This window comes from Physeter macrocephalus, chromosome 15, assembly GCF_002837175.3.
Source record: "Physeter macrocephalus isolate SW-GA chromosome 15, ASM283717v5, whole genome shotgun sequence".
Classification (NCBI taxonomy): domain Eukaryota; kingdom Metazoa; phylum Chordata; class Mammalia; order Artiodactyla; family Physeteridae; genus Physeter; species Physeter macrocephalus.
Genome location: NC_041228.1, coordinates 14,983,895 through 14,995,365, shown reverse-complemented (window position 1 = coordinate 14,995,365; position 11,471 = coordinate 14,983,895). Strand labels below are relative to the sequence as shown.

The 11,471-nt window shown below is 41.9% G+C and overlaps 1 protein-coding gene across 1 annotated transcript in view; it reads left to right on the top strand.

The window, feature by feature from the left end:
- FER1L6 (fer-1 like family member 6) overlaps positions 1–11,471 on the top strand; it is a 131,061-nt gene that overhangs the window by 112,996 nt on the left and 6,594 nt on the right. The window contains exons 35-38 of the mRNA XM_024129424.1: positions 1,144–1,232; positions 1,695–1,793; positions 4,430–4,671; positions 6,185–6,348. Coding sequence (XP_023985192.1) covers positions 1,144–1,232; positions 1,695–1,793; positions 4,430–4,671; positions 6,185–6,348 — 594 coding nt within the window. The remainder of the gene's footprint in view (positions 1–1,143; positions 1,233–1,694; positions 1,794–4,429; positions 4,672–6,184; positions 6,349–11,471) is intronic.

Here is an 11,471-nt window from a genome sequence, read left to right as displayed (position 1 = left end):
AAGGCACTATTAATAATTAAGCTGATACAAGGGGCACACACCACGATTTTCCTAGACAAACCGGTGTGTGTGTCACCTCACGCTTATTTCTTAATACAGCCTTACGATGAAATTATTATAATCCTTACTTTTAAGATGAAGAAATTGAGGTTCAGAGAGTTTAAGTAACTTGCTCAAAGTTACTCAGCTGGTACTAAGTAGGGGTGGGATTTAACCCAGGTAGTGTGAGTCCCGAATTCTGTCCCAGCTCTGGACTCACTCGCTGTGTAGTCTGGGCAAAGCACGTGGGCTTGACTATAATGGGGCAGGAACTCCCACACTGCTATCCCAGCAATGCTGGGGTATAAACCTCGTGGTAGCATGTGTGAGGGCGTGTCTTGAAAGGATAAACTTTCATCAGATGTAGAAACTTATGACTATTTCCTAAGATTTACGACCAGATGTATGGAGTCCAAAGTGATGGATGGAAGGCCCTGTTCTGCCACTAATTAGCCACGGGACTTCAGATAATTTCTTTGACTTCTCTGAACCTTAGTTTTTTTATGTGTAGCACAGAAACGTGGCTGGGGGTGAGCACTGATGGAGATAATGGATGTTAAGGTACATTGGAAGCAATGAAGCATGATTCTTCTGACAGACAGTATTATCTTTGTAATCCTTAGGGGTTGGTAAGAAGAGCAGGGTCTCTAAAGTCAGCAGACAAGGGTTGAATCCAGGCTCTGCTACATGTTGCCTCTGTGTAAACATGGGCAAGACATTTTCTCATCTGCCAAGTAGGAATAATAACATCTACCAAGTGGGGATATTGGAAGAATTAATGAGACAATGCTTTTCAAGTGCATAGCACTGCGTCTACCACACAGTAGGTGCGCAATAAGGTTTTGCTTACCCTTCCCCTTCTCTTGATGTATGCTCCTCTTGATATATGTTCTAATTTTTAATAAAAATATAAGTTCTGTCTTTGTCAACAAATATTCTGAATATAATATGGATAATATCCTTATTATATTACATGACATTATATTATATTATATGTACCTAATATCCATTACTAGTAAAGGGATCTGTTAAAACCGTGAAAGGTCAGTGTCCATGTGATAATGCCCCCCCCCAAAAAAATCTAAAGGATGTCTTCTTAACAAGGGCCGCCTGCAGATGTGGGTGGACATGTTTCCCAAAGATATGCCTCAGCCTGGACCTCCTGTTGACATTTCGCCAAGGAAACCCAAAGGGTAAGTAACCTGCAGCCCCACCTTCAAGGAAAGAGACCAAGGTCTCAGACTAAAGGATCATGTCATTTGATCTGGTGTCTGATACATTACATGAATCAACTGACACCTGACAATCATGCCTCACTTTCCACCCGGCCAAGCACGGCAGGGGGTGAGTGGTGGTGATAACAGTAGTGGTGGAGATTGAAATGGTGGCCCCCTTTTTACAGTGGGAGCCCCTGAGTTTCAACATTCTGAAAAACATCAGTTAATGGAAGGAGGATCTGCTCAGAGAAATTCGTGTTCTTGGTGATTCCAGCTGGGACACTTGGTTTTGATGGAACGAAGACCTTAAGTCTTGACATTTTTGAACTTGGTAAAGTTGAGGGAGCTTATAGACTCAAAGCAGTACCAGAATCACATAGACACCAATCGACTCAGCTTCCAAGGTCTTCCACCTAAGTCTGCCTTCCCTTATCCCAGGTATGAGTTGAGAGTGACCATCTGGAATACGGAGGATGTCATTTTAGAGGATGAGAATATCTTCACAGGACAAAAGTCAAGTGATGTTTATGTTAAAGGGTAAGATCATCAGCAAACCCCATACCCCCTTTCCTTCTCCTCTTCACCTCTTTAACCCCTAACCAAACTATGCCTGGTGGAAGATATTCTATGCACATCTCACCAAAGGAGTCCATCTTACCTTGTTAGATAAGGTCACTTTCTTTGTCAAATATTTGCCTTATTTGGTCATTTTGCTAAGAATGATTATCCCATGAAATATTTTTGTGAGGAAATCTTATTATATAAACGTCTCTTTCAGTTAAATGTTGGATGCCTAAACTTTTTGAATGACATTCAAAATATCTTTTTTTTTTAAACAGAAATGCATTTCTTTTATTTATTTATTTATTTTACTTTACTTTTGGTTGTGTTGGGTCTTCGTTTCTGTGCGAGGGCTTTCTCTAGTTGTGGCAAGCGGGGGCCACTCTTCATCGTGGTGCGCGGGCCTCTCACTACCGCGGCCTCTCGTTGCGGAGCACAGGCTCCAGACGCGCAGGCTCAGTAGTTGTGGATCACTGGCGTAGTCGCTCCGCGGCACGTGGGATCTTCCCAGACCAGGGCTCGAACCCGTGTTCCCTGCATTAGCAGGCAGATTCTCAACCACTGCGCCACCAGGGAAGCCCTGTAAAGTTGAATTTAATGTTCAACTTATCTTCTAATTTTCCCAAGGTGAAATGTTGTTTGACTCAGTAGTTGTGGCCCATGGGCTCCAGAGCGCAGGCTCAGTAGTTGTGGCTCACGGGCCCAGCCGCTCCGCGGCGTGTGGGATCTTCCCAGACCAGGGCTTGAACACGTGTCCCCTGCATTAGCAGGCAGATTCTCAACCACTGCACCACCAGGGAAGCCCCTCAAAATATCTTTACACCAGAAGGAAGTAGAGAGCTGTAGTGCTATTGATGAAAGATTAAGTGTAAAGAAGATTATAAGCCTAATACAAAAGCTAAACTTTATACCTTCCCGTTTGCTAGAGGAAACTAAATATTTTGTATCTCTCTCTTACATCTTGGCTCTAACACAAATGTCTTTGTAGGTTTCCTTTTCACCCCTAATCAGGGAGGGAGATGAAGTGGTAGAGAATCAGAAACAATGTGACTTAAACATGTACCCTCAGATAAAACTCATCTCAGAAACAGTAAATTCATCTCAGCCTTATTTTGGTATCTCTTTGTCTTCCCCCAACAAGAAACCCCCTTCCTCATTGACACTCCCATTTCTAGTACACTATTAAGTCTTGTTCATTTTACTCCCCAAATAGCTGTCAGCACTGTCCATTCTCTTCCTCTCACCACATCACCATCATCATCTTTTCCTCCATCATTTCCTGCTGGGGTCACTGAAATACCAATACTATCTGAATTGGTCTCTCCCTATTCAGTCTTGCCTCCAATAATCTGTTCTCTATTGTTGAAACATGAGTTATCTTTTCAAAACACAATCTGAGCACATCAGTCCTGTACTTACAACCCTTTAATGACATCCTATTTTCTCTGGACAAAGATCCAAATCCCTCATATGTCCTAAAATATCACACATGACTAGACTTTGCCTATGTCTCCAGACTCATCTCACTGGATCGGTACTCCCCCTTTCCTTCTGCTCTCTAGTCACACTGAGCTTCTTTCCCTTTTTAGAACATGTCCTCACGTCTTCTTCCACAGGGCCTTTGCACATCCCTCACTGGTGACTTTTGCCATCCCACCCATCTCCCTCCATCCTCTTCCCTCCATGACTGTAGCTCCATGAAGGCAAGAACCATCTCTGTTTGCTCCCTACCACTCCCCTAGCATCTAGCTCACTCCTTGCCTCATAAGAGATACCACCCATATATTGGTGGACTGAGCACCATCTTTAGCTAAATAATTGTGCCCATACCCCGAGTGGTACCACTCCTCTGGGAATAGAAGGGTCTTTACCCTCCCCTGCCCCAGGGTGGGTTGGGGTGGAGGGAGGGATGTCTGCTTTCAGAAAGCAAGTGGTTTGGCATTATCAATTAGTTTGAATTATAAGTACCTTTTCTCTCAAGAATTAATTAGCTGTGGATAAAGTACTAGGGGAAAATGTGTTCATTGTAGCTTACTTTTTACTTGGCATGGAGGAGAAAGGCCAGATAATACTAAGAGGAAATAACATAATAGATCATTTGGAGTACACAAAGCACTGTACATATACTATCTCATATAATTCCTCTGAATTTCTATGAACTAGATATTGTCATTGCTTCCACTTTCCAGATGAAACAAAGGCACAGAGAGGTTAGATAATGTACCTATGTAATGTAGCAACGTAATGTAGTGGGTGCAGAAATGGTACGTGTTATAGAGAGGTCGCCCAAGGTGAGAGGAAACTCAGATTACACTTTCATTTCACATTTCCTGACTTTTCCCTTCTTATTGAGTGCGGCTTCTGACCTACCCAAGAACTGAAGGCAATTGCCCAACCTGACTTAGACCGAGAGTCTTGTTTCAGTTTCCAACCCTCTGATCCCTATTTATCTCTTTCAGATTCAATGGAAACTTTCATCTAAATCTAACTATATCATAAATTTTAAAACGATGGATCTGTGACCACAATGAAACTAGTTAAATCACTCTTGATTATACTGATGCGTGAATAATGTGCTCTGAGTGTTTAATTCTTCTTCTGTCTTTATTCAGGTGGTTAAAGGGTTTGGAAGATGACACGCAGGAAACAGACGTGCATTACAACTCTCTGACTGGAGAGGGGAACTTCAACTGGCGCTTTCTATTTCCATTTCAGTATCTCCCAGCGGAGAAGCAAGTGGTCATTACCAAGAGGGAGAGCATCTTTTCCTTAGAGAAGATGGAGTGTAAGACACCAGCTGTGTTGGTGCTTCAGGTTTGGGATTTTGAAAGGCTGTCTTCAGATGATTTTCTGGGTAAGCCAGTGGCTTCATCAAGCTCATATTAATGTTGAGGGTTTTGTCCCAGCTTTTGGAAAACTTAGTCTGAGTTAGCTCCAGGGATAGTAATTTCAATGCTATTTAATAATTTTGATAGCAAAATATTGAAACACTCCAAATAGCCCTTAATAGGGGATTGACTCAGTAAGTTACAGTGCATCCCTATGGTGGAAGATACATATTCAAACAGACTAAAATTCACCTTTGCTTTACTACTAAGAAGCTATTAAGTTTTGAGCTAATTACTGGTCTCCTCTGTACCTCAGTTTTCCTCAGTTGTAAAATGGGGATAATAATATTACAACCTCAGAGGGGAGCTGTAAATGTGATAATATAATTTAAAAACGAAGTACAGTGCTTCAAACATAGTAAGCACTCAATAAGTGATAACCCTGCAGCCATTAAAATATTAGAATATTTAATGAGTTGGATAGTTGTGCAGGGTGCATTAAGTGAAGACAAAGCGTATAGGAAAAAAATCCCCTTTCAGTCAAAAATATGTTTATTTTTATAGGAGAAAGAGATAGTCAGAGATAGCCAAAGAGACAGAAGACTGATATAAGGATAAGAACTAATAAGTAGGACAGTCGTCAACTTTTGGGAGGTAGAAAAATAATAGAAAGAAAGATTTCTATTTTTTGCTAATGTGCATATGCTCTAAATGTTCACAGTTAACATATATCACTTTCGGAACAAGGAAAGGTTATCAAGGAGAGAGAAATATAACATGCTCGTGGCATTATCTTACTCTGGCTTATATTCACTCATTGAAAATACATTGTTGAAAACTAATGAATACAACAAAAAAGAAGTAGGCTCACAGATGATAGAGAACAAACTAGTGGTTACCAGTGGGGAGAAGGACGGGGAGAGAGGCAAGTATAGGGATGGGGAGAGGAAGGTACAAACTATTGGGTGTAAGATAGGCTCAAGGAGGTATTATTGTACAACACAGGGAATACAGCCGCTATTTTGTAAATGGAAAGTAACATTTAAAATGTATAAAACATTTTTAAAAAGAGAAAACATTGTTGAGAGCCCACGAAGGTACTGGAGAGTAGCTACCAAGACAGGAAGACTTCGCCCCCAACCCGCAGTTTAGTGGATTCAGAGAGGGAGGTATGGTCGGGGGAGGAGGTTCTTATAGGCTCTCTGTGCTAAGGCAGGGCACAGCTCAAAGGATAGACACGTAATCCAGATCACGCTCCGGGAGCAGAGAAGAGGCCCAACAGATGAGACCGGAAACTAAGGCTTGAAAGTTACATATGGTAGCTCTGCCCTTGTCTTCTACCTGCTGCCATATTACTAATTCTTTAAATGCACCAAACATGTCTTGGTCATATTTGTGCCCTCAATACCTGGCACATGTTGTGGATCCCATGTGGTCCTGACTGAACGACCGGTGAGTGGATGGATGAATGAGTGGGTGAATGAGGATGATGATGGATTTTCAAGCCCTTCTATAACTGTTAACGGCATCTCTTCACAGGCTCCCTGGAAATGAACCTCAGTAGTTTTCCCCGAGCAGCTAAGTCTGCCAAAGACTGCAGTCTCACCAAGTTTGAAAATGCAAGTGAGGAGAGCAAGATTTCCCTATTCCAGCAAAAGCGTGTGCGGGGCTGGTGGCCTTTCGCTAAAAGCAAAGAACTCACGGTAAGTGACATCTGTAGGAGATGGGGTGAGGGTGGGGCAGGCAGGGGACCTCATATTCTTTAAATGAGTCATTTTGTAAACTTCAAGTCAAGTGCCCTAAAATGACATAGAGCCCTTTAGGGCAAAGGTTCTGTTGAGAAGGGAGAATTTTGAAAAATTTATAAATGCATTGTGCCTTCCATATTTCAGCATGCTTGATTTACTAGTGATCTATGTCAGGCCGGGTTTCTATCTTCTTGCCTTGAGCATATGCCCCGGCATTCATTTTTTTCAACACTTCTTGAAATTACGCATAAAGCCCTGACTGATGTACACTTTTAATACAACTGCTTCATCCCTTCACCCTCAAAACGTGAAACTCCATTTAAAAAGTGATCCATCCTTTTAAAACTTGCTCGAGAGGATGCTAGCAGAAAGGAGAGCCATTTACCCCTGTCCTTGCCGAGCCAACTTGGTCCATACTGTGTGACACATGCTGTAGGAACTCGGACCTTTCACAAATAGAAGGAAGAAAGCTTCTCTTGCCCTTTCTTTCAGCCCCCTCATCGCTCCCCTGTAAGGGAGGGTGGAGGACTTAAGTGCTCAGCGAAGGTGAGAAAATGGACCGGGCCAGCATAGGGGGCCTGTTTTCACTGCTGTCCTCCTCTTGGGGTGAGCGTATTCTCCCCTCTGTTCCTAGTGCCCAGTGGCAAAAGCAAACGCAAGTCAGGACCTTTCAGGTAGCAGGTCTGCATAGAGACCGACTGTTCACTCTCTTTGTTCTACGGGCTCAATGGGTACAAGACCAGGATTTCTTTGAACTTAACTGGGAGCTGCTGACCTGACTGCATGGTGTCTAGTTTTAGTATGTTTTCTAGGAGCTTTCTCTTCCCTCCATTCTCAATTCAGTCCCATCTGGTGAGATTGGATCAAAAGAACAAGGATCCAAGCAGGCTCCTTCCTTCCAGTCTCCTTAAGTATGCGTTGAGGTTTTACTACGTGGCAGCCTCTGCACTCCGTTCCAGGCTTCACGGCTTAGCACATAATAGACGCTCAATCAGTGACTTGACTGATGGATGAGTTCAGAAATGAAGTAAGCATGGCCTGTACTGTCAACCAGCTCAAGTCCAGTGAGCACAGATATATATCAACAGTACAGTCTGCATGAAATAGTCAAAGTGAAAATGACACAGGGAAGGAAGAGGGGAGGGGAGGAGCTAATTCCCTCTGAGGATATTGAGGGGGCAAGCAGGGCAGAGCATGAATTTATCAAGAACAAGGAATGATGAAAGGCCTCTTCTAGATGAAGAAAAGGAGGATGTCTACTCCAAGTAGAGGAACCATGATGAGTGCAGCCTAGAGTCATGAAATAGCCCCATGGGGACAGCTAACTGCCCACTGGTCAGAGTTGTCAGAATGTAATATGAGGTCAGGAAATGGGGAATGCCAAGTCCTGAAATCCAAATTCTTATCTTTTGACATAATTCCTTTTCCCATGAAACAAACGGCAGTGATTACGTATGTATTACATAATGGCAGTCATCTATTATATTTTTATAGCCCTGCAGAGTTTGCCAAATATGTTCAGATCCCTTCTGTTATTTCATCTGATCCTAACTGACTCTTATTTTCCATGTAATTTATTTCTTCATTTCATTCAACAAATATTTATTGAGCATCTATTAACGGATAGGCCCTGAGAATAATATAGTCCAATGTCAAAGAGAGACACACAAGGGTAAATAGATGAACACACAAATGCACAGCACGTCACCCACAGGCACACCAAGAAAGCAAATTCTTCTTTTTTTTTTTGAAGAGAAAAAAGTGAATTTTATTTGAGCCAAACTGAGGATTATAATGTGAGAGACAGACCCTCAGGAAGCTCTGAGAATTGCTGTGCCTAGCAAATTCTTAAAACAAGGGCTGGGAAGTGCTGAGTTAAGGCATATCCAAGGCAGATATTCCCACTCCATACAGTGGTTAGAGACCTTTCTGTAACTGTGAACCTTTATGGTTGAGACCTAAAGGATGAAAAGTAGTGAGCCATAGGGAAAAATATGGAAGTGCATTTGTCACCAAGCAAACACCACAGGCAAAGGCCCGGAGGGGAGAGTGGGTTCAGTGCGTAGGAGGAAGTAAAATACAAACAAGCAAAAACCTCGCGCGATTGGAGCAGGGTGAAGAGAGGGTGACGCCAGTGAAGTGGAGAGAAAACCCGAGCTGGATCATGCAGCCCTCAGACGCCATGTTGAAGAGTTTATGGATTTCGGTCTCAGATCAACGGGAAGCCAGTGAATGGTTTCCAGCAGGGAGGTGAGGGGATCTGATTCACACAGGAAACAGTCCCTCACTGCAGTGGGGACAATGGGTGGGAGAGGGTCACAAGAGGAGAAAGAGAAGTAGGCAGAGATGTAGGAAGAAAATGATGAAAATGTGCTGAGACATAAACCCAGAGAGGAGAGTCTTTTGCGGACAGTTGGGTCTTTGTGTCAAATGCTCCTGGGTGGTTGCATAAGAAGCAGAGAAGCGTTGATTGCATTTAACAGCGTGGAGGTCACTGGCAACCTTTTATTTATTTATTTATTAAGATTAATTAATTTCTAACTGAACTACAGCTGATATACAATCTTATATGTTACAGGTGTGCAATATAGTGGTTCACAGTTCTTAAAGGTTATATTCCATTTATAGTTATTATAAAATATTGGCTATATTCCCCGTGTCGTACAATATATCCTTGTAGCTTATTTTATACATAATAATTTGTACCTCTCCTGGCGACCTTTTTAAAAAGCAGTGTTGTGAAAGTTCATGGCAACATTATTCATAATAGCCCCAAAGTGGAACCATCCAAATGTCCATCAACTGATGAATGGATAAACAAAATGTGGTATGTTAACCGAAATTTCAGAAACAGAGACCTCATTGAAGTAAAGAGGTGCTTATTTGGGGTTTGTTAGGACCATAGCCCGGGAGACACAGATCCAAGAAGCATCTGAATTGTGTTCTGTTGGACTACAAAATGGGGGATGCTTATAAAGCGAAACAGGGCAAGGTTACACAAGTTGTTTGTCAAGAGCTAGGACTGGAGCTGGCAAGAAGTAAGGGTGCTTATTAAACAAGAATTGGTTGGGGTTCAAAATGATTACATTGTTGCAAAAGGGTTGGGGAAACTTTGAAACTACAAGGTTTCAGGGAGCAGCTGCTAGCAGACACTGTTGTGAAGATGGCCAGTAGTGTCCTAGAATTTGGTACAGTTCAGAAAATTCAAGTTCCCAGTGATTTAGGAACATGTCTGCAACTGTATCCACAGTGGTCACCTGGCTCCATTTTGTTATTTATTTAGCTGCACCGTGCAACACGTGGGGGATCTTTGTTCTCCAACCAGGGATGAAACCCCCGTCCCCTGCATTGGAAACACCGAGTCTTAACCATTGGACCACCAGGGAGGTCCCATCTGTCTCCATTTTGGATGCCTGAACCGTAGTTACTCCATTTTGATTTTTAAATGGCTTTATATATGTCATCAGGTATATCCATACAGTGGAATAGAATTCAGCCATAAAAAAGAATAAAGTGCTGATAGATGCTCCAATAATAGACTGCTAGTTATTTCTCCCGCAAAAACTGGGTTATTTGGGGTTAACAAAGAATTGCAATTTGAGGTCTGCAACCATGGGTAGCCATGTGCAAATCCCCAGCAAAAATGGAAAGAACTCTTTTATAGAGGGGGAAAGGAAGTTGGGAGTGCTATAGTTAACAGAGTCCATGGCTTTTCATTGACTGAGCCATGACTGTCTCTCATTGGCTGAGCTCTTGCCAGGTGAGAAGAGAAAGTCTGTCTTCTTCCGATTAGGCTCTGCTCTCATCACAAGGCAGGAGAGCTCCCCCTTTCTGGCCTCTCAACTATTTTAATTGAGGTTTCTGTTTATTAAGTTTTACAGTTTCCATGTCTATAAAACGAGTAGTTTGGACTGGGTGCCTCCAAGGTGTGTTTCCAGCCAAAGACATTCTCTAATTCCAACTCTGCATGAACTCCCCTCCCGTGCCTTGAAGCCAGCAGTCAGAACATCATTGTCCTCTTATTCCAATTACCAGCAGCCAGGAGGGATTTGTTTATGGGCACTGCCACCTGCCAGGCTTATTTTTAAAGCTGCTTATCTGTACACCCAAGCAGTGTAATTTAGACATTTGGATCACACCGCTCCTAGTGTGGAATATGGATAGTAAGTGAAAAACAGCTCCAAGTGGAATTGCAAAAGAATGGGTACCCTTTGGCGAAGGAAAGGGAATATGTATTGAACATGTTCTTCATGAAACACATTGCATTATGCATTTTATATGCATTATCCTACTAAAAGCAACCTTCAAAGAAATCACTCCTTTAGAAGATGGAGATCAGGAAGTTTCTTTTGCAGGTTAATCTTGCAAGTCTACAGTTAGGTAGCCCAGGTAAGTCCCAAGAGCATAACAACTAAAACTACCTCCAGTTTAGTGTGAAAAACAATGGTGAGCATTTACTATGGCCATGTACACTAGGAGCTAAAGGTTCAATGATCAATAAGACACGTTTCTGCCATCCAGAATTTCACAGCTTAGCTGAGGCAGCTGGTAGACAAGACAAATCATCTAAATAGTATGTGGCAAATTCAGATTCTCCAGGAGCGGACGAGGGGAGGTATTTTCATGTGAAGATCATTTTTAAGACAAAGTATATTATATGCATTTATAGGAAATTTGAAAGACGCAAAAATGTGGAAAGGAAGAAATAGCGCCCATATGCACATCACCCAAAGAAAACTATTGCTAACATTTTGGTTATTCCCAATATGCATAGATTTTGGTTAATTTTATATAATAGTGATCATTCTATGTTAAAAATAATGCCTTGTTCATTTTGCTTTACTCAGTGTTACAATGAGCATTCCCCTACATTTTATTATGAATATTATTAATTCTTTGTATTCTCAAAATAGAAATGCTACAGTTTAATCATGTGTTTTTTCCTCAACATACAAGCATTAAAAAAATTTAAGCATGCAGAAAAGTTGAAAGAATAGGACAATGATCAGCCATATACCCACCACCTAGATTTAATATTTGTAGATATTTTGATATATTTATTTTGTCTGTATATGTGA